The 26569-nt window shown below is 46.9% G+C and overlaps 1 protein-coding gene across 3 annotated transcripts; it reads right to left on the reverse strand.

Annotated features, from left to right (window-relative positions):
- Positions 1-869: 869 nt before the first annotated feature.
- Positions 870-24208, reverse strand: Trib2 (tribbles pseudokinase 2). Of its 3 annotated transcripts, none has more exons than XM_051143525.1 (4): positions 24090-24208; positions 22545-23908; positions 17121-17413; positions 870-2181 (listed from the first exon to the last, which is right to left on the reverse strand). In XM_051143525.1, exons 2-4 carry the CDS (start codon positions 22812-22814, stop codon positions 1713-1715), a joined length of 1032 nt encoding a protein of 343 aa, XP_050999482.1. In that variant the 5' UTR covers positions 22815-23908; positions 24090-24208; the 3' UTR covers positions 870-1712. The 3 variants fall into 3 exon arrangements, with proteins under 3 accessions (XP_050999482.1, XP_050999490.1, XP_050999474.1); XM_051143533.1 differs by lacking the exon at positions 24090-24208 and having other exon boundaries at positions 22545-23281; positions 23434-24083; XM_051143517.1 differs by lacking the exon at positions 24090-24208 and having other exon boundaries at positions 22545-24083.
- Positions 24209-26569: the final 2361 nt, after the last annotated feature.

A 26569-nucleotide genomic window follows, 5' to 3' on the forward strand; every position in this document is an offset into this window, starting at 1 on the left:
ATCTTCCATTATCAAAATAGAATCAAGGATAAATCCATGGCAGCTTTGTCTCCTGATTATGAATGGAAAAGCCACCACCCTGGGGACAGGGGCTCCAGTGGAGTAGGCGTGAAGCATCCAAGAGTCCGCACACACATGCCACGTACTAGAGTGAAGCACAGATTCAAGTAACATTTACACACTAGAGTCCACGTGTTACCTACCCAAAAAACAGGACCATTTCACAAAACATATGCAGGCAGTAAAACCCAAACGACTGAGGTACTGGGAACACAAATATTTATGCTAAAGGAGTTCTGTATTATACAGCAATAGAAAAGCCAGAGTACAAAAGGAAAACATTTTGCCACTTGAAATCAAATAAGGTTATCTAGAAAAAGCCAAATAAAAGGTTATTCCAGGGACAGAAATACTCAAACAGGGGAACAAAATTATAAATGTTAAACTACAGCATGTAACATGTCATCCCGTCGACCCGTAATTGAAGTACTGGCTTAATACATCACAATGTGACATTTTTCCTTAATAAATACAAGAGTTCTTGAAAATACAAAGGTGCGTATTGGGACAGAGAGCTGTTTGTATGTATATCATCCTGGCGTTCAGCTTGTTGCCCATTCACTCTTTCTGTTCAAACCAGAGGGCCTTCCCAAGCCCAAAGGATGATTCTTAGCAAAGAAAAGGAAATAGCTGCCCTGTATTTTATACACATGGGACAACCTGTCTCGTTTTACTAGTTTCACATAAAGCAAAAACAAAACGTTGAGATCAGTATCATCAAAACAGATCTGATTCCGGGGGTGGGGCACCAGCCCTGTGGGACCCCGGTCAGTATTCAGAGCAGAGAACAACGCCCATGGTGTGAACCCCCTCCCTTCAAAAGAACAAAACCCACAAAGGAGTTGGATTTTTCTCTTTTCCTTTCTTCTTCCCCTGGACTGTGATAATGCATCTGCAAGTTTGAGTTCTAATGGTTTCCTGCTACAAAACTCAACTGATACAAAACAGAACTGTCTGTTACAGAACAGATTTCCCACCCCTTCCCACTGCAGGGAGCAAAGAATCAATTCGTCACTTCCTAACCAGAATAGGAAATCGCTTATTTAGAAGAAATGAGTTGAAAAAGTGTGAATGAGAGACAACAACTGGAACTTTTGCTTTCTTTTAGTTTAGCACCCAGGTTTCAGGTCAGTCTGTGTGCACCGAATTATTATTATTTTTTAGGTGAATCCTATTAATTATTACATAGGTGGTTGGCCTGTTTAAAACAAAAAAAACTCTTCGATCAATTGTCCCTTCCCTGAATCATAACAAGAAGTTAAATGCTAACAGTGCAATGCCAAGGTATGTGTTTGAGGCAGAAGAGTTTGAATTCTATAGAGATCTGCAACTATTTCTGAACAAAATGAAAAGTGGGGTAGTGAAAGTGTCCCTACTGTTAAGGGGGACTCTCAGACTACCCCAGGGAAGAGAAGCTTAGGGGAGGGGCTCTCGTCCATCTGAACTCAACTGAACCCAACCCCCATCCCACACGTCTTGTTCCCAATGCTTTGTGTTCGGTCAGCTCCTAGAATGTATTCCTCCTCTGAACCAAGAAACGTGTAAATACGAGTGTTCATCTTGCTTCCCAGCCAGGCCACCTGTGTCCCAGAACTCCTTTCTGGGGCCCTCTCTTGCTCCTGGTACCTGCTAAGTGTCCGTGGGCCTTGAGCTCAGTTAAAGAACGGGTCCAAATTCTCCTCCATGTTGACGTCTGGCACCAGCTGGTCACACGCCTCTTTAGCACCAAATCCCGAATTCGAGACACTAAAATCTGTAGAAAACCAAGGATGGTCCAGAATTTCCTGCGAGGTCAGCCGCTCTGAGGGCTCCCGTCGCAGGATGCTTCGGATGAGGCACTTGGCCTTGGGCGACAGAGTTTCTGGAATGTTGAACTGGCCCCTGCGGATCTTACTGAAGAGGGAACTGGGCTCAATGTCATGGAAAGGGTAACGCCCGACCAACATGGTGTACAGCATCACCCCCAGGCTCCACACGTCCGCTGCCTTGCCCGAGTAACTGCCGCTGGTGTTCAAGATCTCTGGGCTGACGTAAGCCGGGCAGCCATGCTTATCAGAAAGGGAGTCGTCATCACCCCGGAGAATGTAAGCATCTTCCAAGCTCTCCAGCTTGACACGAGTCCTGTAGGAAAGAGAAAAAGACAGGAGTTCCTAAGGATGAGGGGACACATCCATCTATCACTATGTCACGTCTGCTGTTGTTCGTTCAACCATCCATCCATCCATCCGTTCATGTCACCAGCTAGGTGTCATTCATAAGGTAGAATACTGAGGCTGGGCATTTTAGAAATTTTTCTTGAAGCCTTTTAGCTGGGAATGGTCAAAAATTCCTTGGTTTCTCTTCTGGATCTTTAGCTGTACCCACTATTTCTCTTTAGAACATAGGCAGAGGTGGGAGCAATTTTCATACAAATGATCTCCATCACCTCTTCCATGTAAGTCTGGGATCCAAATATCAAGCATATGTTTACTTCCAGATTTTCATATGACCTGCCTGTCACACTCCAAAATCCTGGGGTCCTTGACCTGGCACCTGTCTCTCATTACAGGTGTATGATTGACACATGACTTATGTGCCTGGGTAGATAGGTATGACAATAACAGTGCGACCCTAAGAGTCTTTCCAAACTATTTATCCCACCGCCAATCCACCAGCTCTTGAAGAACAGGTAGAGATATGCATATGACAATCTGAGGCTCTCACATCTAGCTCACACCCTTAACATGACAAGCCTCCATGGAGTCATCACTGAGTATGAAATAAAGACATACATAGTAAAAAAAAAAAAAAAAAATCTGGAAATAAGATGACTTCTTACATCAGTCGTATTAATGCAAAACTTACTGTGGCCAGGCATGGTGGCACACCCCCGTAAACCACAGCACTTGGGAGGCAAAGACAATGAAGATCATGAATTCACGGTCAACCCCAGCTACACAGCAAGTTGGAGACTGGCCTGGGCTTCAGGAGACTGGCAACCATACTGCTTCCCAGTTTTTGAGATGATAGCCCTTCCCTCATCTCTCAGGCAGAGCAGAGCACTGCTATCTGAGTGCACCGTTCTCACCACACTCCTAGAGTCCAGCTAAGGCAGTTAAAGACTGGAGCTGGGACTCAGGGACGCTTAAAAGGCCCACCGATTCCCATCACATGTCCCCTACAGCTCCAAGTGCACACATTCAGGCCTTTACCCTCCTAGAGAGCACAAACCAGAGAGCTCAAATTAGCTGGTTTTGGGCAAACTACAATGTGGCCACCTTGGTCATCATTTACAGCTGGTGGCCCAAGGCCATCTTCCTCCCATCTTCCTCCTTATCTTCCTCCCTGTACCTGCAGGGCTCAGTCTTTCAAGATGGCCTGAGAACTCATTGGCAGCCTCTGCTTAAGGAGAGCTGCTGGGAGATGGGTTGCTTCTGGGATCTCCTATGAACATGTTAGGAATTCCAAAAATCAAGCAGTGATGTCTTTCCTGGACAGTGTGGTCTGTAGTAGTATGGACTTCAAGCCGGCTTCATCTCTCACCAGTTTTTTGGCTTCTGATGAGTTACCTAATCTCCCTGTTCCTCACATTTAAAGAGCAACACCGGAGAAAAATGCAGTGTGTATTGTTATTTCATTGGTTAGTTGGTTTTGATATTTTAAAAATGTTAATGTGGCAAATTTTACACTAAATGAAATCCACCATTGTAACCACTTCTGAGCATTCATTTAGCTCAGTCTCATGACACTCTAATCCTCATGCCTCCCTTCACTCAAGGCTGTCTCTGTGCCAGGCCTAACTTTTCAAAACACACAGCAAAGCGCATTTCCCTCTGCCATGTGCTCAGCCATCTTCTGGAACAACCCTACCATTCGAAGGTTTTTGAATGCTCTTGTAATTAATGGCCTACAAAGCTAAGAAGGCCCTAGCAGTGTTAATCTGGAATTGAACTGATTAAAAACAAATCTTTCTTCCTCCAGCTTATTTCTCCTAATAGGAGGTGACAGGTGGCAGTGACCCACCCAACGGCCTCACCAGATGTTTGAAATGCCCGGAGAGGAGCCTAAGAACCCAGAGGGAAGGCAGGGAACCTGAGTCATAGACACAAGGCCTCCTCTCCGTAGCTCCCCCACCCTACCTCAAAGCTCCTCCCTGGCTCTTGACTGCAGGCAGGTGGGGGGGGGGGCACCAAACTGACTGCTCCTCTAGTTTCTTTGGCAACATAGTAGCTACTGTAGCTCTAAACTGTGACTCCGGAAGTAATTCCTACACAAGTGTGAATGGTTGCCATTCAGGGAGAAAAGTTTATGTCTTGGACAGAGGGTTCATGTTGAGGTAGGATTCTCATTTCAAACCCCTCTAGGAGTGTCTTGGCTCATCTACATGGAAGCCAGTGTGCAGCTCCAAGCATAGTCTGTCTGTGTGCCACACTCTTCTCCTTGTCTCAAAGGCAATGTCTTGCTCAGGCCCTCTGGGGACCTCCTCCCATAATGTCCCCTGCTCAGAATGTTCTTCTGCTGGTGCTGATGCAGAATTCCCTATGAGTGGGTCCCTGCTTAAGCTAAAGTGAGAGACATGAAGTGGGCCTCACCTGTGTACCTCACACAAAACAACCTAGCAGCCTTGGCAGTGCTGCTCACGTCTGTCTACATGGTTTGATGTTCAGTACCCATAGGTCACCCAGTGGTCATTTTGGATGACCCCTGGCTTCTTTACCTCCAGGAGCTAGTAGAAGCATAAGAGTCACTTTGGACACAGGGAAAGACCTACACTCTATTGCTGCTATGGCTTATGTGTCTCGACCCTCTACTGGCACCAAGTGGCTTATATGAATGGCATAGACAAGCAGATGTTAACTATGGGATTCAACTCTGTGGTAAAGGAACAGTAGTGCCCGTTCCTTTATCTATCCAGAATGATGCAGAAATCAGGACAGACTCATAGAGCTGGCATCCGTTGGGGGGAGGGGAAGTGGAAAGGATTTCAGCGATGGACCCCTGGCTCCACCTTGTCAGGAGGCAGCATCTCCATGCCAAAATTTATGCTAAGCCAAACCTTCAAATCTAAGGTCTGGTCCCTGCTTATCTCTTGCACATTACAACTATACATTCTGTGCCTTTGACTCCTACCCCCACATTCAAAGCACCCCAAGCCCTTATCATGGAGACCTATGTGTGGCCCCCTATAATTAGGGCTTTAGACTGTGGACAGGGCCATCACTTTGTCCACTGACACTCCCCCAAGTGAAGCTCCTCTCTCTCTTTCTCTCTCTCTCTCTCTCCCTCTCTCTCCCTCCAGACAAGATCTCAGGAACTATGTAGATACTTAATGGATCAGAATAAGATTACTAAACCCCCTCACCTGCTGCTGCAGTGGGGTCAGGGTGGGAGCTCCTGGCCAACCTATACAGCGCTTGACCCTCCTTCCCTTTAACAGCAGTTGTCAACCTGTGGGTCACAAGCCCTTGGAAAAACTTCTGTCTCCAAAAATATTTACATTATGGTTCACAACCATAGCAAAATTACAGTTATAAAAAGTAGCAATGAAGATAATTTTATGGTTGGGGGAGTCACCACAGCATGAGGAACTGTATTAAATAGCTGCAGCACTAGGATGGTTGAGAAGCATTACTTTTGCGTCTAAAGCTACACATTAGGCAAGGTTGGAGATGCAGTGGGGAAGGGCAGGGGGTGCAGTGGGGAGCAACTAGACCTCCCTGGGTCTGTCCTGTGCTGAAGCAGATGAGCTGTCCCAGGAGCCAGGGCAACCCAGATAACAAAGCACAGACTACAGTCAGCTTTAAGCTTGAGTTTATATTTAAAAATACTAAGTACCAATGTCAAATGTCACCTATAGGCCAGACACAAGCAGGGTGTTTATGTACCTGTTTTCTCTACATTATGACATAAGCTAGTATGTTGTGTATATAATTTTGTGTGCGTGTGAACCAAGAGCCCTAGGCCAAGAGGCCAAGCAGTCATATACTTGGCAAGGCATATGGAGCTTGGCTGTTCACTCTTCCTACAGAGCCGATGCAGCCACTGACACTCAGAACCATAGAGTGAGAGAGGCACCATCCAGGTCGCCATAGCCAGTTTTTACTTCCTTCCATAGCATCAGCATCTAAGGCAGGACAGAGGAGAGTGAAAGAGTAGCCTGGGGACAGGATGGAGGAGAAACACAGCCCCAGAGGCACTCCTTGGCCTTCTTCCTCCCCGGAACATCCTTGGCTTGTTTACATCGCTCCTAACAAGGGTTGAGGAGGCAAGCGGTCTGGAGTCTATCTTCAAACACTGATCTTCCGGCATGTTCTCCGTGTGCTGGGGCAGAGGGAAGTAGACAGGAGCCTTGGGCTTCAGCCTCAGTGCCTGAGGTTCTGTTGTGCAACCACAGGAGCTATGGCGGGGGGGGGGGGGTGGGGTGGGGCCCAAGCCTGACCCTCTCCCCTCTCTCCAAAACAGCTGTAATATATAGGGGGAGGAGGTCTCCCTCAATCACAGACATAGGGGAGGGGAGAAGGGGGGAAGTAGGAGGGAGGAAGGAATAGGAGGATACAGGGGAAGGGCTAACAATTGAGATGTAATATGAATAAATTAATTAAAAAATGAAAAAACAAAACAAAACAGAGCTGTAGCTGCTTCTTTTTCAGGACTGAGCATGGGGAAGGTACATTTGCAACAGAGATAGGAACAGACATGAATGAATAAGCTTCTGAAGTCCCCTAAACAGTCTGGGGGGGAATGGGGGAGGATGATGAATTTCCCTGGCAAAGGAGTCAATTTCCATAAAAACCAACAAGAGCATCTGTGGGCCTGGTGATTCAAAGAGCCCACTAATCATTCAGGCATTTAAAAGACGTTCAGGAGCATTTACTCCGCTTGAGCTCCCAAACTAGGCACTAGGGATATGTCCATGACATGTCAGGCTCTGTTTTGCTGGGCACTAAATATGTGGCAGAACTGCCTATAGCATGGTGACAACTACACACTATATGGCTCCTACTATGAAACTGAGACTTCTGTTTTCAACCCCAGGCCTAGTGCTGCAGGCAGAGGAGCAAGTGTGCAAGCCTGGGTAGGTGAGACTAGCAAAGAGGCTATGCACACACTTTTCACTGGGACCTCTGCACTTGTCCATCCCTTGCTAGAGATGCTCTTGCCTATTATGTGTCTAGCTCAGCTCTTACTCTCAGAGCCTAAGTACAAGGCTCACAAAAGGAAAGTCTTCGTACTCAGTGATGGGCAGCCGAATGCCAAGCCTGTATCACCACAGCCCATAGCCAGGTGAGGAAGCCAGGACTAGCAGAATTTGATTCCTCTTCCAGCATATGGGAAACAGCAGGAGTCACCCTCACAAGCCAGGTCTCCTCACCCATCCCCAGCACAGGTCCCAGAGACCCTCCAACTACCAGCTTTAGCTAGCAATGGAACCCCAGGCTCTTTCAGTTGTTTCTATCCCATGAAACATGAGCAAACAATTACCACTTTCCTAGCTTCTATATTCCGGATTATTCTGCAGCTGTGAGGCTGTAACAACTCCTATAGGACACCCTCATAATCAAAATGTGACAGGATGAAAAGCAGCAGTAACCATGCACCACAGACTAGAACGACCAGATGCTAGGGTTGTATAGCCTGCCTTCTTGTGTGTCCAGTAACAAAAACAAAAGGCAAGGATTAGGCATGGAGAATTAAATACCCCAAGGCACATATAAGCCAACTGAAAGACGCTGACCCTGAATGCATGTCAGGAAGATTGTAATGTCCCTGCCCTCTCCAAGTATATCTTGGCACCATGGTCAAAGAATAAAGGTGCTGAAGAAATTTTCAAAGGCATAGCATTGAGTAGATGGAGACATGGCTTCATTTGGTTGCAGATTTATTTAGTACCAGATTTACTGACATATAAACCCATGCCATGTGTTAACTAATTGCCATATATAGTTCATTATGTAGATAGAGGTGGATGAAACCACATACTTACTAGATGAAAAAGGCTAAGGAAAAGCCGGGAGTGGTGGTGCACACCTTTAGTCCCAGCACTCGGGAGGCAGAGACAGGTGGATCGCTGTGAGTTCGAGGCCAGCCTGGTCTACAAAGCCAGTCCAGGATAGCCAAGGCTAACACAGAGAGGCCCTGTCTTAAAAAACAAAAAAAGGCTAAGGAATCAAAAGCAGAAGAGACTTGCCCAAGGCTACCTGGCAAGTGAGAGCAGAGTTGGGGCTACCTGGCAAGTGAGAACAGAGTTGGTATTCAAAAAATATCTTTCTATCCTCTAATATAGTGCTCTATCAAGACAGGAAAGAAAGAAAGAAAGAAAGAAAGAAAGAAAGAAAGAAAGAAAGAAAGAAAGAAAGAGAAGGAGGAAAAATCCAGTCCCAACAGCAAACCATGTTTTGCTTTGGAACCCTTAAGCCTCACCCCAAGCTCCTGGCAGGAAGAAGTGAGGACAGGGTGGAGCAGGGTGGGGCTCAGCCAGGAGTTCAGCAAAGTGAGCCTGACAGGGACAGGAAATCCGGTGGCAGGAGATCATTCAGAGCTGCAGAAGAGGTCAGAGAAGGTTGTCAGCTTGAGGGTCCAGGCAGACTAAGAGCCAAAGAGGAAGGTCAGCTGCAGCCAGGCTGGCCTTGCTCTGTTCCTGAAAGTGTGCCCTCAGCAATCAGGTGGATTATGCAAGAAAAAGACCCACTACAGTGAGTCACAGAAGGTGACTGGAAAAGAACCATCCAGCACTATAGGTAGCATGGCTCAGACGCTACAGCCTTACCAGGTATGGGTAGGCTGCTACACAGCACTAAACAATATTTCACTCAATCTTGTGTCATGTATGTACAAATTTTCCCCCAGCACTCGACTGCGAGCCATTTCTTGCTCCAAGGCCAGTATCAGCGATTCTCCTGCCTGGAATAGCTCACAAGTAAGCAGGGAAGCAGTTGGCACATAGTCAAGAAAACCCTCCATAGTGCAGGACAGATGTCGAAAAGAAGGTAAATGCCAGGGAAGCCAAGCTACAGTATCTTGTATCACCGCACAACCTGGGGATTGGTTGTTCATACACACAGGATGCACAAGACACTTGGAGAGAAGCTGGCAGATGAGAAAGGCAAGAGGCCTGTCAAGACATAGCTGGGATGAGAAAGCCACTGAGTAACACAGCTACTGTGATGGAGCCTCCGGCATTGGCATTGTGGGCACACCTATGACTCACCAAGGCCACTGGACACACAGGGGAAGCCGTTCCACCTGGAGTGCCATTCTACTGCTCGGAAGATTCCACATAAGCCACAGCTTGCAGCCCGCAGGGCTTCATGACTCTTGTCACCATGGAAACAGACAGGGAAACCCGAGCTAGAGCACAAAGCCTCATTGATTCCTCATTCACCACTTGCTTCCTGTACTTAGAAGTGGCTCCTGAAGGATCTATCCTACCCCAGATCAATGGATTGATTCACATCTCAGAAAAGCTTCTCCAGGGTCAGTGCTTGTATCCTGTGCTGTTGACCGGCTGTACTGCTCAGGCCCAGTCTCTGCCTAGAAAGTTCCTCTCTGAGCCTTGATGGGACAGAGGGAGTATTGCCATGGGTGCATATGTCCATGCACTCCCTGGGCCAGGAAGATGCTCCACCTGGAGGACAACCCCAAACCCAGGGATCCCCCACAGGTGGCTTAGCACAAAGCCAGCAAGCCCCAGGACCAGAAAGTTTGGTTCTGCTCTTGGCTTCAGTCTGGTCATGTTTCAGAAGTAGGGAGTACTTCTGAAGTAGGGAGAGCTTCCAGTCTCACTATCCCTGGTGAATGCCCTTCTCATACACTTCGCACGACTCGAATCTTTCCAGTGGTCTAGAAAAACGCATCAGTAGCTCATCCTGGGCTTCAAGTGAAGGGCAAGGTTAGGGGATATATCCAAGGCCCTAGCCACCTGTCAATCTCATTACTGTTTCTCCAGATGAACCCTCCTCCCCAGCAGCAACTTCCTCTTATAGGTGGCTCTTTCCTCTCTACTCCTGCTGCTGCTGGAAGAGTGATCTACCTATCCCACTGTTTTTCCCATCATGGGCTTTCTTATACTGTTGCCTGCCTTACCATCATCTACCACTGTAAGTGGACAGAGTAAGTACTTAATAAATATGTGTAAGAACATAGGATTTCAGTATCTAAGCTCTTCCTCCTATGACCCTAGCATGCTTGTCTAGGGCAAGAATTCTTAAGAGCTGGAGCCCAGAGAAACTTCAAACAGATTAGACTTTCCCATCTGATAGAGAAACTTCCACAAGTGCTGGGAAATGCACATCCATGTGCCTAAACACATACAAATGTGTGCACTTGCATGCATGTGCACACACACACAAATAATAAACATAAATAAGTATGGTAACCAGCTACAAGTCAGTTAATAAACACAGTAGTTAGGATGAAGTAATTCTGGTCCATGTGGGTCCTCTACTGACCTCATATGGCCTGATGGTTTCCAGCATCTAGAAGTATCTGGCACTGACTGAATAAATTAATCCCCAGATTTTAGAGTTATAAAGTTCAATGCCATTAGACAGTGGCTGGAAGCAGAGATGACAATAATAGCTTTAAAATCAGGCGATGTAATAGGCTCAGTGCTGGGGGGGGGGGCTTTACATATGTAACTAATTACAGAGAAGACATCATATAGTCATGGAGGGGTGCATGTCTGTAGCTTCTGCACTAAGCACAAGGATCATTGCAGGTTGGAGGCAAGCCAAGCTTCTTAGCAAGACCCTCTCTCAGAGAGCAAGGGGGGTCAGGGGAGGGCTTACTGTTTTTGCAGAGGACCCAGTTCAGTTTCTAGCATACACTTGGGTAGTTCACAGCCACATGTAACTCTAGTTCTACGGGATCCAATGCCCTCTACTGGCCTCTATGGATACCCAAACACATGTGCCAAACACACACACAGTAATTAATTCATTAATACAAGCCATATGAAAAATGAGAGAGGAAGCTGAGATGGTAGGACTAAGTGGAAGAATTAAGTCTTCCTTACCACTGTGCCAACTCCCTACTTTGCTAGGGCCTCAGATTCTGCCATCAGTTGATGGACTAAGTCTAACTAGTGGGGAGCACAACATCAGTAAATCCTAGCAACATATACAGGAGGTCGGCTGCTTCCAGGGAAAGAGCCCTGGGAAGACTGGCCAACTTGCACAGTGACGAGCAAAATGCTCCCTAAATGGAATTACAGTCTGCTGAAAACAAGGTCTTAAAGAAGCCTTCCTTAGGCATAAATCAATAAACCAAGATGGCAGCAATCAGTTAATTTCCCGCTCAATGTGAAACTTTGAAAATAGCTCTCGATGAAAAGGTGTCCCCATGGGGATCCATAAGGTTTCTGGGCTTCCATTCTAGGCAACGACCTACATTCAAATGATTTCTATTTATCCCTGTCTCTCTCATCCTGTCATTAGAATCCAATCTAAGCTGTTCTTACCCAAAAAAGGAGATTCTCATTTATTCAACAAATAGCATTGCCTACCATATTCTGGGAATCATCAATGAGAGGCCACTTCTGTCCCCAGGAAGCTCATCAGCCCAGCAGGAGTGAGGGCAGAGCTACAGAGGACAACTTAGTATGAGCTATTTAGGTCAGACTGTGAGAATACAGTAGGAAGGGCAGTTCAGTCCACAAAGTGTTTGCTGGGCAAGCTTGAGGATTTATGTAACTCCATGTAAAAACCTTGGTGTGGCATGTACTTATAACTCTAGTGCTGGAAAGGTGGAGTCAGACAGTTCCCTGGGTTAACTGCTGAGTCAGCCTAGCCTACTGGGTGAACCTCAGGTCCTTCTCTCAAAAAAAAAAAAAAAAAAACCAAGATGGACAGCTCCTGGCTTCTGGCTCCTGAAAAACAGCATCCAAAGTTGACTTTTGGCCTCCACAGGCATACGCATGTGCGCACGCGCACGCGCACGCGCACACACACACGCATTCACATGCATATTAGGGTTTATCTGGAGCTACTATCTGTTCAAGTGTTGGTTGCTTGTACTCCAGGATCCTTGTTGTCCTATGGGCAGATTCTCATATATTCAGTATGACTTTGTGTGAACTTTGCCTCCCAAATTGTCCCTGATTGGATAATAAAAGTGGCTGACAGCCCATATATGGGCAGGAAATGGAAGGCAGGACTTCCTAGTAGGGAGAAAGGAACTCTGGGAAAAGGAAAAGAGGAAGGTCTTTTTGCCAGGAGACATGGAGGGAGACAGATGTGATTGTGGGCCTGGGAGGATAGTTGACCACATGGCTGGATGAGGCAAGTTGGTCTGGTTAACTTAGATGAGCCAGTTTGGGAGTCTGCCCAACTAAGGCCTAAGCTTTGAAAAACGTAAAAGATCTTGGTGTCTTTATTTTTATGATCTAAATAAAGGCCAATCTGGGGCTTAGGTTTTTCTTTACAGGAGATATAAGCTGTCGGTCTTCAACACATGCACATGCACCCATGTGCACATAAATAAAAGTAGATGGGCAGTCACACAGGCAAAGGTGCGTGTAGGGAAAGGAGCTTGTTTGGAGTACAATGGTTGCCCAAGGGTTAGAACAGGCAAAAGGATATATAATTGGTCTACCTAAATACAAGCATTTCTTGGAAGCATTGTCTCATCAAAGCTGAGAGAGAGAGAGAGAGAGAGAGAGAGAGAGAGAGAGAGAGAGAGAGAGAGAGAGAAGGGGGAGCGTGCTTCCCTAAAATAGAGTACCTATAAGTTGCAAGACTATATATAGCTGTTAGTGAAAGAAAAGCTGAGCCTGGCCTCTGGGGCTCTGATGCCTGCCCTGAATTCTTTATTAGATATAGAAACCTCAATGGAGGCGGGAGCAGCTTGAAGATCTAAAGGAAGAGCCGATACAGTCAGCAGCACCTCAGAGAGATGGCCTTGACCTCTGCCGTGGGAAGGGAGGAAGGCTTTCCCCAACAAGGAGGTGCAAGCTACACTTCTTCCACAAAGCCCACCCGCAACCCCCACCCCCGGCAGCCACTGAGTGCCTATGGGAGGTCTCAGTGCCTAGCCTGTGGGGGCAGGCACTGTGCAGATAGATAGGTTCCCACACAGCAGATGAAATGAAAGCAACCACCTTAAAAGATAAAGATCTCTGGACCCGAGCGGTAGCACATAAGAAGGTAAGTGTCTGAGTTTGCATGGGACATTTCTGTGCTAGGAGATGTAAACACTGATCTGAGGCTAGGGGGTGGAGCCTGGGGATGGCAAGAAGCCTTGTCCCAGGAGAAGAAGCCAGCTGGACAAAACAGAGCTAAGGTCACTGCTGGAGCAATGTCCCACCATTTTCCTTAGCAGCCTACTGGTGCAAAGATAGAAGAGGGCAGGGGAGAACAAACGTGCAAAGAGCCAAGGTCAATACTAATTTCCTTCTGTCGAGGAGGAAAGCCTTGCTAGGTCCATTTTATAGTGGAGGCAGTCTGGGCACACAGGTTAGGTGTTTTGTCGAGGCTGGGTTTCTTATTGAGTGCAAGAGCAGGGGCATTCTGGCTCACTTTTCCCAAGCTCAGCCCTGCCTTTGAGTTGAGGTCCAGCTGACACATAAAGGTCTCTAGTGATATGCTAATCAAGCAGCTCCCACAGTACACCACAGGAAAAGGAAGGCCAGGAGACACTGGGGATCCCCTGTGGCAACGTGGGTAAAGGTTCTGCCTTCTATCAGATCTGGGGAAAGGTGCAAAAGGGTGTGCCCCCAGGCAAATTCGATGAAGGCCGGGGATTCATTTCTTCAAGATAAGATTCAGTGACGGTAGGTCTTCAGAGTGAACACCTCAGAGGACCCCGCTTCCCCCATTCTGGGTGGAATCAACCTCACACTAGAAGGAACTGTTGTGGCTGCTAAAGAGAATGACATCATCATTCACGAGCCCATGAGCCTTCTAGACTGCTCATGCATAAAGACACTGGTTTTTTTTTTTTTCAATGACTTCGAGTACAGCTGTCACATACCGAGTGCTTGCTCTGCATGCGAGTCGCAGCATCACCTCAATGCTAATCGCCTTCCAGGGAAGCTAGGATTATGTCAGTCTTAAGGAGGCTGCAGCTTATAAACATTCAGAGAGATTCGAAATCAGGACCTGAATCTAGAACCTAAATTAAAGCCAAAGGAAGTCAGATGAAGATGAGCTGTCCATGACAGCAATACAAAGTGCAGCAAGTACACTGGCCATGAGCTGGCACCTGACCTTGGGTGTCATATAGATGACATTGAGTGTGCAAAGCATGGGCAGTTGCACTAACAATCTTCAAAAGTGGCTCGGGTTCAGTCAAAGGTAGTCCTCAGTCTAAAGCCCTCAGGGAAGTCAGCTATTCTTCTGCACAGGTGGCGCTCAGTCAGTTCTGCGGCAGGAGCTTTCCCTTCTACTACTCTTGAGATCAGGAACAGAGGAGGGCGAGTTAGGTGTGGCACGCATGCCTACATAATAGGGTGGCTGAAGCAGGATGATCCTGAATTCCAAAGTAGCATGGCTATATTGTAAAATTGCCTCAAATGAAGAGTGAGCGAGAGGGGGTGGGTGGGTAAGAGATTGGTGTTTGAATACGTAAGTGAGGAGTCTGCCAGTGCAGTCCTTCTCAGTTGTTTCATGGCTGTTTCCACAGTACCAAGGAAGAAAGGGTTAGAAATCAGAAAAAGGCTGTCTCTGGGCCATGCTCTAGTGTTCTGCAACATGGGGATGTCTATACTCCCTTGGCTCACTTGACAAATGTTTATTTGCCAAGGGTGTCATCTTGGAATATGCCACCCTGATACTCACTGATGCCTGACTAGGTCTCTAAAGTAACATTGAACCACAGGATATGGTTACAGCGTTTGAGGGCTCATGTGCTCTAGCAGATGAATGAAGTCCTTGACAACTGAGTTGACTTCCTAGAGAAACTCATGCGCCTTCTGCATTTTCTTGGTGTTAACTCAGAGGCCTCGCCACTCCTGCTATCACAGCCACTGGCTGCAAAACGTACCTGGGCAGGGATGTAGCTCAGCAGTGGGGTGTTTACCTATGATGCGCCAAGAGGGTTTGCTCTGCCGCAGCACACACTCATGAGCACACACAAATGGTAATCCTCTCCTTTCCGTCTTTACAAAGAATTAAGCAAGCTGACCTACAGCTGTATAGTAAACACTGCCTCTTACTTTTGTAGGTGAACAGATGGTAAAAGCAACATCTATGGCCGATTCATATTTATCTCCCAAATGAGAACATTCAAAGAAACAAAGATATGTATGAAAAAAAAATTGAAAAACAATGAAGAGCCACCATGGTAAAGCTGTGGAAACACAAGGAGGATGAACATGTGGTTAAGAGATGGCAGCCCAAAGTCATAAAGATTATTAAAGACAAAAGCCTGAGGACCATGTGCCCATGTCTAAGTTCCAAGGGCTGGAGTATCTATGGTGAGGAAGGGAAAAGGTAAGCATCAATCACCCACATTTTTCTCTTAGGAGAGCCTTCTTTGCATTGTTTAAAGAAAATGAAGGCATCTTAATCAAAGGCCAGGATGTTCGCTGCCAGAGGTGCTAGTGCCCACCTACCCTACCCCCATATGTGAAAATGTGCAAAGGAACCAACCTTTATAGGCACAAGAAGCCCAGGAAATTTCTGCGTGTTGTACACACAGCTGGATTACAAACACCCATGAAATTATTCCATTTGGCTTAAGTAACAACAGCCCCTTTCCCTTTGCTCAGCCCCAAGTGCTTGCCAGACAGTAAATTTCCTATAGTTCAACCACAGAGGAGAATAAAAATTAGGTATATAGATAGACAGATGATAGATAGATAGATAGATAGATAGATAGATAGATAGATAGATAGAGATAGAAGATGAAAGAAAGGAAGAAAGAAAGAAAAACAGAAAGAAAGAAAAAGAAAGAAAGACAAAAGAGCCAAAATCACTAGATCTGACACGTGGGTGAAGGGACAATGGATTTCTGTAAACAATAGTGTGAAAATATTGGAGCCTACTGAGCTGGATGCCAAAGGAAATAGAAAGCAGAAAGGTCTGTTCCCAACGTCTGTATGATTCACAGAGATGGATGAAGAAAGTGGACCAGACTGCCATCAGATGGTCCTAGTTGAGGGCCTTGAGATTTTCCCGCCCTATTTTCCAGTCTAGAATGACCAAGATCGAGACTCCATGGACTCAGGTGTGTGGAGCATCTTAAGGAGTTCTTGTGGGCACAAAGAACAAGTGAATGATAATGACTCTAAATGCACTGCCTGTGTCCCTCTAAGAAAGCACATTCTTAAAAGGAAGTTTTACAGGTGAAGAGAAAGCTTGGCTATGGCCAGGTTGTCTAAATAGAATCTGATGAGTTAATGATGTATCCATGAATGAAGCCCAGGTGCCTGTGCCTTGAGGAAATGTTTCTTTAGATAGCCAGGTCTCCTTGGCACACGAATTCACACCATTAGCTCCTCACCTGGCAAGCCAGTCCTTCCCATGCTGCCTACAATAGGCTCCTCTCTCCTTCAAACCTTTCTTGGTTCTTCAAGAGCCGGTTAGAACTGACAATCCTGACCCCATATCACACAGAACCCAGGACTCACCTCTAGCTGTTTTACAGGGCTGGCGTTGATCCGTTTCTGACACTCACTACCATGCCCATGGTTCACACCCACTACATGCATAGGAAACAGCTATTGGAGGACTGAAAGGGCTATCAACAGTGTCCTCTAGTTAGTGAGTGTTCTGACAGAATAAAGCTTTCAAAACCCTGTCCTGGTTGACATTGAAACTGCCACACTGGTTTGCAGCCTCCTTTGGAATTTGTCACACAAACCACACACATTCAGCAGGTCACAGACCACCCCATGCCCTGGCCTTTGAACATGTCACCACGACAGGGGTCATGGCCCCTTGTTTGCCAAGGGCATTGGCACACCACGATATTCTCTTTTTGTTCTTCTTGTCTTAACCCTCACCTGGAGAGCAGGCATCAGAGCAAGCTCCCTGCAGAGTCAGCTGGAGCCACCCAATCATAGCACACACACCCCAACACACACACACACACACACACCTACACACATACACACACATCTGCATGGGCTGAGCCTTACTCACCTCTCTTCATCCTTGAAGATGAATTTCCGAAGCTTGAGGTCACGAAGCACCAGCCCCCCATCATGGCAATGGGCCACGGCTGAGGCAATCTGGTAGAACAGTCGGGCTGCCTCTTCCTCCCTCAGCTTCTTGCAAGTGCGGACAAAGGAATGCATATCTCCATAGCTCCGCTCAAAGAACACATAGGCTTTGGTCTCCCCTAGGAGGATTTCTGTGATTTGGTTGATGTTGCTGTGGGCAGACAGGCAGAAACAGGGGGCCAGGGACTCCTGGTAGCAGCTGATCTCAAACACCTAGAACAGAATTGATAAGACCCTAGTTAGAGCTGCCTCCTATGACCCACATTGCAGATTGCTGAAGCCTCCCAAGGCCTGGTGCTTTGAAACAGCATAAAGGGTATGAAACTTAGACCCCACACTCCTCTGAACCTCTATACCTTAAATAGCATAAGGTGGATAAATGAAATTTGACTCAATGTTGGGGGGAGTCTAGGGAAAAAAATGAAGGAAAAATGTTGTTTTATTATTATTCTCTCTCTCCCTTCCCCCCCCCCCCTCTGTGTGTGTGTATAGACCAGAGGTCAACCTCAGATATGGCCCCTCAGAAAACTATCCACCTTATATTTTGAGACAGGATCTCTTACTGGCCTTGAACCTACTAACTTGTAAGGTTAGCTGACTGAGGAGCCCTGGGATCCTCCTGTGAGTGCCTTTCCAGAGCTGATCTCACAAGCATGCATTATGACAAATAGCGTCTTAAACATGGATCATGGGGATCAAACTCAGATCTTTATGTTTGTATGGCATGCACTTTATTGCGTGAGCTATTACCTAAGCCCAGAATTTTATTATTCCTCCCTATGGTTGCATATTTATAGAAAAAAGTGAATACAAGAAAATGCTTATAGAAACAAAACAAAAAACAAAAACAAAAACAAAAAAATAAAGTGACCCCAGGACAAAGAAAAACATTTATTTACTCTTTAAAAACATTCAAGAATGAACCATTAATTCATTAAATATCTAGAGTTTCCTCCATAGTTCTCTATCTGTGATGAACTCATTTTACAGATGTGCAAACTGAGGCGAAGAAAACAAGCCTAAACTCTAGCCCCCAGTGACAGCTGTAGGAGTAGCACAGGAGCTTCTCCTTATGGAGCCAGGCTGGGCTCCCTCCACAGATATCTAACTCAATGAATCAATTACGCAATGATTTTCTATGAATCAGAGTTAGCCTGTGAAACGCCACCTCGCTTTGGCTTAAAAAGGAAAAAAAAATGCACCATTAATACCTTCTGAACAGACCTGAGAGACACGAACACAATGGAAAGATTTGAGGGATGGAAAGGGGAGCTCTTCATTCACTTCAACCCCCTTCTTACTCAGCCAGCCCAGCTCAGTGCACAGGGTTGGGATGACCCCTTTCCTACTCAGCCAGCCCAGCCCGCTGCACAGGGCTGGAATGGAGTTTTCCTTGCTCAGGGGGAGAAGGTGGGTAAAGGGAGGCTATCTGAAGATGGTATGGGGTGAATGAGGGGGATTTTGCCCTTCAAAGTGGGCCTAGCAGAAACGTTCTAGCCATTGCCTGTGGTAGCAGTGAGCTCCTGTCAGTTGGTCCCAAGTGAGACCCGCATCATCAGTATTTGGAGTGTGGTGGGAGAGAAGCAAGAAAAACCCCTGGAGGGGATGGCTATCACTCTGGTTGGGCTACCTCATCCAAATAGGATGGAGAATGTGCACACAGCACCTCCCTCTTTGTAGAATAAACACGCTGACCTAGACACCACAACCGATCCTGGGTCCTGATTCCACCCAGGAAGCTCTGTCTCACTTCTCTTTGCTAACAAGGCCTAGTGTGGAATGCATGTGTTACCGTAGAATCCTTCCGAGGGATTCCTGGGCCTTCTGTAGCCCATTCAGGAACACAGGCTGCACTATTAAAATCCAGGAGTTAAGTAACTAAGCATTAAAAAAAAACCTGTGAGTCAAACAGGGACAATAAGCACCTCAAGGGGGCTGGTGCTAACTGGGGCTGAGGAAGCAAAGTCAACAGTAAGGCTGTGAATGAGCCAGTAATGAGGTATCTCAGGAAAGTGGCACAGCTGTTGCCACAACACCCTCGAATTTAAGAATGAATGCTTCAGCCTCCCTGGAGACCACAAATCACACCCTGATACTGTCAAAAGATGACCTCAGAGCAGTGACCCCCAGAGGCCCACTCAATTAGGAATCTGCAATGTTTGAGTCAACCTTAGCATACAAACTGCGGGCCACAGTACTAAGGAAGGCTCAGCAGTTTCTTCAAGGAACACACATACACACACACACACACACACACACACACACACACACACACACACACAGCCCACAGTGTCTAATGTCAACAGGCTGCATTATGTAACAAGCATGATTTGCTCCGAAGCGGCAGGCTGTGGGGCTCTGTCTCAAGGGCCTACAGTTCTGATTATTTATAATACACTTCCTGTTTCCAGTTGCCTTTAAAAATATAAAAATAAAGCAACCTTTTTCCCTGCCTGCTGTTGGCCTGCTATCCCACAGGAGGGCTGAAAAGCTGAATGGATGGAGAATTAAATGAAAGTAGCAAACAAATTTATGGCAGCTTCCCAATGTGGCCATACCCTTTGTAGGAGAGTGCAAAATGGTGGACAGAAAATGAAAAACTAAAAGGAATTCCTTACATTATCCTAAACAGGAAGGAGCCAAACTTTTATTAGTGGCTATAACAGTCATTTATAGGCTTGGACTGGCATTTTAAACCATCACCCTCAAGTGCAAAAAATCAAACCATAAGCCTGGGTGCCAACTCCTTTTAAATGTTTAATTGGTAGTCTTGGTTATATAATGTGACAGATCAGATAAGGCCCTAAGATCAGGCCACATTCATCATATCTGAAAAAGGGAAGGAAGGAGGGAAGAAAGAAAGAAAGAAAGAAAGAAAGAAAGAAAGAAAGAAAGAAAGAAAGAAAAAAAGAAAGAAAGAAAGAAATTGCCCATTCTGCAAAGACAGTAATTATGTCATTTTGCAGAGTAGCTACAAGAATTTTTGTGAAAACAGCTAAAGACCCCCTAAAGATCCTTCTTACTTTAGCTAACTAAAGCAGGCACGTGGAGACAATAATCAGGCTGGGAAATTTTGCTCATGTCCCTGGAAGCTCTCCCCTGCACTCTCCACTCCCACAGAAAGTGTCCTACAGAATACTCCAATGAGCCCTCCACAGTCCTCCACGAAAACACAGCCTTTTTGTTTGTTTGTTTGTTTAATCTGCTTTTGTACTTTTTCTTGCATGAACATGAAGCTAAGAAACAGGAACCCCATGCTAAGACACCAAAAGGAGATGTATTTAATGTGGAGGTTTCACAGAGTCGTGGAGCAAGCTAGAGAGCCCACAGTGTGTATGTTGGGGGCACTTCATAGCATCACCCTCATAAAACTCTCCTGCAGAGTCTTGCACACAACTGTGCTGGGAGAAGTCACCCACCACATCACCTCGGGTAAAAAGGCAGGAGAGCAGAAGCTGCAGAGTCGTAAAGGGATGACCTCTGTCAAACAGAACAATGACACTGCACTTACATCCACTTGCAGCCACACTGTAATTGGTGAGGAGCTGATTCAATCTTTGCAATAACTAAACCAGCAGATTAAGTACAGTTTGGGGCCAGGGAGCAAGTTTGCAAATGACACTGTAAGGTCAGCCTAGAGTGAAATATGTCTTGAAGGCTCTGAAAGGAGAAAGGACAGAGGCCAGAGACAACCACGGTTTTAAACAAAGAAAGAATAGCAAGATGCCCCTGCAGAATTTGGCCTCAGACTCTGTTTACTTAAAATCATCTCTAGCCTGGCTGGGGGTGGAGGGGGGGTTGGGGGCAGGGAGTGTAATATTAAAATGCTGTACTGAAGTTGAGCAAAAGGAGGGGGAATGCTCACTGCAGATTATGGTGCATATTTCATAAAAAAATGACAGCTCAGTGGAATTCATTCATTTCAAAGGATGGCTGTCCTATTGTGCAGTGTACAGGGCTCCAATCAGGCCCTGAGTTGCCTACTGGATTTAATGCGTTGGCTGGGCATAGTTGCTCTTGATTACAGTAACTTGAGAAGATGCAAAATCCCCAACACTTAGTACATGCAAAGAGCAACATGTAAAGAATCTTTGGTTTCCTCTAAATTCGTAAATAGATAATCTCAAAACTGCCTAGAGATCTTCACACACCTGGTTTTTGCAAGGAAGCGCTCCAATTTAGCATGAAATAAGGCGATTTCACAAAGCAGCCAGTGATTAATGAGGAAAGTGCAATACATTATTTGTAGCACAGATGTGCATGGTACCCATTTCAAAGACAGCACAGAATCTCACTTCCCCATAAGTAAATAAATAAACAATAAAGCAGCAAGGAAAACCCTAAATTTAAGTGGAAATATATTCTTGAGCTCCCTCCCATTCTAGGTAGTACTACTCTCCACTGCAGTAGGAAATGGACTGTAGTCAAATTATTTTGTTACTATCCTTCCTCAGTCCCCTTGCCTGCTACTTAGTGAGCGCACACAAAGACACACAGACAATGCAGAGACAAACCAGTCACTGTTCAGGGTCAAAGACAAAAAGGAAACTGAAGTGCCTTTCTTAGTATTAGCACAGGGGGCTCCAAAGGGCAGTCTCAGAACAGGCAAAGGTGGTGTTGGGGGGTGCAGCAATGCGGGTGTATAGATACGTAGTCTGAAGATGGGGGTAAAACCTAGACAAAAAGACCCAAAGGATTCGTTGTTCTCCCAAAGGTGTACAAGGGGTTGATTTCTGCCCCCCAAGCTTCCTTTCCAGGCTCCAGGCAGAAGAAAGGGCTTTAAAACTCCTTTTCCCCACTAGAGCCTTGGGCTCAGCCAGAGGGGACACTTTTTGTGTCTCTTTAAAGGGCACCTTTGGAACAAAGGTTTAACACCTGCAGGCTGCTAAGAACAATGGCTACAAAGGGAGCCCAGTGAGCGACGTCTGAAAACCAACCAGGGATTCCCTAGTCTTTACAGGGAGAGGAGGAGGCTCAACCCAAAGAAATGCCCCGAAAAGGGAACCGGTCCCCAGCACCAGAGCCACAGCAGCCTCCTAGGGCACGCGTGTCTGTGCCCCGGCTCAGAATCGCTGCCCTCCCTCCCAGGCTTTCCCCAAAACGCCCCCGCGGCAGCCCTCCCCATTGTCTGAATCGGTCTAAAAACTTCGCAACTAGTCGAATGTGGACAGACAGACACACAAATAAACCCATTCAAGGAGGCCACGCATAAGGGTCCTGTGAATCTTCCGCCCTGGACTTGAGGACTCTGAGACCTCCCGCCCTATCCCGTCTACTGGCAAAGGACCGGGATGATTCATTTTAAGCGAAAGACAAAAAGCAAAATCAATGTGTGGCTGGTTACCTTGCACACCAGCTCCTCTCCGCTGTGCAGATGCACAGCGCGGAAAACGTGGTCTCCCTCCAGAGGCTCCAACAGTAAGTATTTCCCGATGCAAGAAACGCAATGCGACAAGTTCGGAGTCTCAGGCGGGCTCGGAGAGCCAAGGTTCGGGCTGAAACTCTGGCTGGGCTCAGCGGACCTTATAGACGACAGCTCTTCGAAATCCTGGGTTTTGTTCCGCGATCTCCCATATCTCGCTATTGTGATAGGGGTAGACCTGTGTATGTTCATGAGTGTGGGGATCGCACACGACAAAACAAACAAACAAACTAAAAAACCTGGCTGGAGAGATGGATGAGGCACGGGGTGCAGGCGCCTCGGTGCCACCGACTTAAAAGGATCAAGAGGGGAAGGGACCCGACTGTGGCTCAGTGAAGGAAGAGTTAGGAGCTACTACTCCCCGATGGGCGCCGCAGGGCTGGTCCCCGGCTGCGAGCCCCGCTCCCGGGGGTGCTCTCTCTGCGGACAACTCCAGTCCTTTTGTTACCCCAAAGCCGCCACTGCGGTACAGAACCCGTTCTCTGGAGTCGGTGGGTCTCTGCTTGCAGCGTGGATCTGGACGAGTGAGCGTGCCTCTAGGGTGCGGAGCTGCAGCACCAGGCTCCTGAGTGATCCCCAGCTGAGGATCTGCAGACCAGGCGGAGCAGCCCTGCTTGGAGTTTGTGCAGTCTTCAGGGAACGCGCGGCGCCGGCTCGCCCTCCACGCGTTAGAAACCAAACAAAAAGAAAAAGGAAATAAGCACGGGTCTACCGGCTCACGCCGCGCGGCAGCCAGAATCCGCTCTGCAACCCCCTTTTTTTGGTGGAAAGGGTGGGGGGCGTGGAAGGGGGTGCTAGAGAAGGCAGTTACCTAAGTCTTAACTGTAGATGGCGTCTGAGGCTTTTCCAAAAAATTGCAAAGAGCTTTCAAAAAAAAAAAAAAAAAAACAGGAAAAAAGCAAAATAGCAAAGGAGCATTTAACTTGGGGCAGTCAGCAGTGCCAACAAAAGATTTCAAAAGCTGAGCTGGGAGTGCAGAGTAGGGCAGGCACAGGTATTGCCACAAAGCCCAAGGCTGAGCCCGTGAGGTCAGCAAAGGCTCTTGGGTCGTCGCTCACGTCCCAAATCCTCCTCCGAAACAGGCAAGAAGTGCCGACGGTGACCTAGGGGACCAGCGGCTGGAGCTTCAGGGGGTCCTGCAAGAGCTGGCAGCAGATGCTCCACTGACCCTGCTAACCCGCGGAGTTCCTTTCCCGCTGCACAACGGGGTCTTGAGCCTTGGAAGATTTTGCAAACCACTCTTGCCTCTCGAAGCCTTGCTACCAAATTGCACGGCGGGGTTTGTTCTGGAGGAAAAATAAAAAATCGACGGCTTGTCTTCTTTTAGTATTTTTTTTTTCTTGCCACCAAGAAGTAAAAGAAGACGGTGTATTTAAAAATTAAAGGGGATGGCCACGGCGCCCTAGGCCAATCCCGGCGCTCAGTACGCCCGCATCCCTGGGCGAAGCGGTATTAATAGTTACTTACGTGGCCGGGGATCTCGGAGCGAGCCCGGCTGTGTGTGCGCGTCTGTGTGCGCGCGCCCCGCTCGCTCGCTCGCGCTAGGTCTCCCCATTCAATGTCACCAACACTTTTCCACTGAGCCCCCGCCCTCGTCCCCGGCCCCGCCCCACCCGCGCCCCGGCCCCTGTCATTGAGCCTGGAGCCCATCAATCAACAGCGCCGCTGCTGCCAGTGCGCGCACGGCTCCCCAGCGCCCGCAGGCGGCCAGGGCTGCCGCAGCCACTCCTGCAGCGCCCCAACCAGGGGCCCTGGCCTCGCCCCTGGATTGCGCGGCCGGGCTCGAGGTAAACAGTGCTTTATATCCTTCCGCGGTCCAGGGCTCTAGGCACGCCTGGCCTGCTGTGTGCGCTGCAGAGCCAGGGATGCTGGGCTGTGTGTGTGTACCACCGCTGCCACGCGACACAAGCAGGCTCAGGTCAACTTTGCGGCTTAGATCCTCTTCCTTGTGGTTTTCTGAAGAAAGCCATGCATCTTTGGAGCAAGCAACCCCCTCTGCTGTGATGCTAAATTGAGCCAGCAGCTCCCCTCAGTTTATGAAGAGATTCTCGCAGCAGCTGCCTGCTGCCCAGTCTCTAGAATTAGTTTCATTTTGAGAGAGCGTCTCATTTCAACAGATGTCCATTGTGAGCTTTTAGTTGGTGTCACCACGTCCTCTGCCCCTCCCTCATATCTCAGTTATAGGATTGGGGTACTTTCCTTGTCTTTTGATCTCAGGTCAAGGTCTGTTAGGAGGCTCAGGGAGACCTTTGCTCTTACATCTCCAGTGAATGATGTTGCTTCTTAGCCAAGGAAGTGGGCTTCTCCAGTCCAACGCCAGGCCAGGAACAAATTCAACACTGGGTTCAACTGAAGCCTGCACTTTCACCCCCACAGCTTATTCTTAACTTCCTGGGAAGGTTCTGGATTACTGGCTTGAGCAGACCTGGGGAAAGTTCAGACCAAGGCTTCAGACTTCACCCTCTTGACCTTGCCTAATGCATCCTGGTAAGAGAGGCAACAGAGAAGGGAAAAACAGAAAGAGAAATGGTCAAGGCCTGGGGTGAGGCTGCTGGGAGTCCTCTGCGTTTTGACCTGCATAACACACCTCTTTCTCCTAGGGAGGCCACTCTGTAACAATCTTCCACAGCACCACTTTTGAACAAAATAGAGAACTATTTATAATTATATTTAACTGGGACAATTGCGGCTCTAATGATCAGGAGTTCCCTGGGGGTCGTTTCAGAATGGCGAAAGGACCTTGCTTGTCCAACTGGCCACCCTTGAGGACAGATTTTGAAAAGAAATAAAAATGTCCCATGTCTCTTGACGCTTCTCACATCCTTTCCCTATTCATCTGCCTTGGACTCAGTCCCCATCCCTAATCTGTCTCTTAAGGGGATAACTGCTTGAGGATGTCATCAGGACTTCAGACTGGTAAGGATCGTGTAGTCTTGGCCAAGCTCAAAAACAGGTCATTGGAAATCTCTACAGAGGACCACAGAAAGAGGAGTGACGTGGCAGCTCTTCTGTCCCTTTGTAAAGCTAGTGTCCCATGTTTACAATAAAATTCATAAACTTATTAGAGTACAGGGTAAACTTGGTAATTTATACGATAGACTTTAACCTGCCTTACACTTGGTGACTTGGCAATTCTTCTCAAACAAACAAACAAACAAAACAAACAAACAAACAGTTGGAGATCGAGTGGGAGTCTTCATATGCCCAGCTTTTAGTCACAGGATCTTAGGTGATTTTAAAACATCTTAATCTCTAGTCTGTAATTATAATCTGAATTTTGCTAACACATGATGTCTAAAAAGGATACATACATAAGCCAAAGAACACAACATCCTATATACAATAGAAACCAGTCCTGTTATTAATAACTGTAATTGTTACAATGGCTGGGATACAGCCATGCAAGACAACTCAACAGCAGCAATAAGACATGAGAGTTCTTAAACATAATTACAGGAATAGGTGAATATAGATTATAACTATAGTGAGGTGCTATGTAGGAATTAACTTTTTCTTAATCCATGTTGAGGTAAATTGAACAAATGCTGTCACCATCCCAGCTTGTAGGCTCCCATGCTATCTAGAATATTCTCTTATTCCAAAATGCACTCACTCCTTTCTTGTCTTCATAGGTCACTAGTTTATTTATTCAGCAAGTGAGTCGTGTGCTCTAATGAGTATGATACTCCCACTAAGCAAGTTCTGTGTTTGCTGAATGAATAAATATATTTTGAGAAGTACCTATTTGACTGCTACATCTCTTTAACCATAGGTGTTCCTCTAGAGGACTAGAGTGTATAGAATATACAGATACAATATAGAATATGTATGTATGTAGATAGATAGATAGATAGATAGATAGATAGATAGATAGATAATAGATAGATGATAGACAGACAGATAGACAGACAGACAGACAGATGATCTATTAGAGGAGATTACAGGAT

This window comes from Acomys russatus, chromosome 1, assembly GCF_903995435.1.
Source record: "Acomys russatus chromosome 1, mAcoRus1.1, whole genome shotgun sequence".
In the NCBI taxonomy this organism is placed as follows: domain Eukaryota; kingdom Metazoa; phylum Chordata; class Mammalia; order Rodentia; family Muridae; genus Acomys; species Acomys russatus.

Coding starts and splice junctions, on each gene's coding strand:
- Trib2 (XM_051143525.1), bottom strand. CDS start 22,814: ATGAACATACACAGGTCTACCCCTATCACAATAGCGAGATATGGGAGA. Junction 17,414..22,544: donor GAGAGGAGCTGGTGTGCAAG/GTAACCAGCCAC, acceptor ATTCTGTTCTAG/GTGTTTGAGATCAGCTGCTA. Junction 2,182..17,120: donor ATCTTCAAGGATGAAGAGAG/GTGAGTAAGGCT, acceptor TCTTTCCTACAG/GACTCGTGTCAAGCTGGAGA.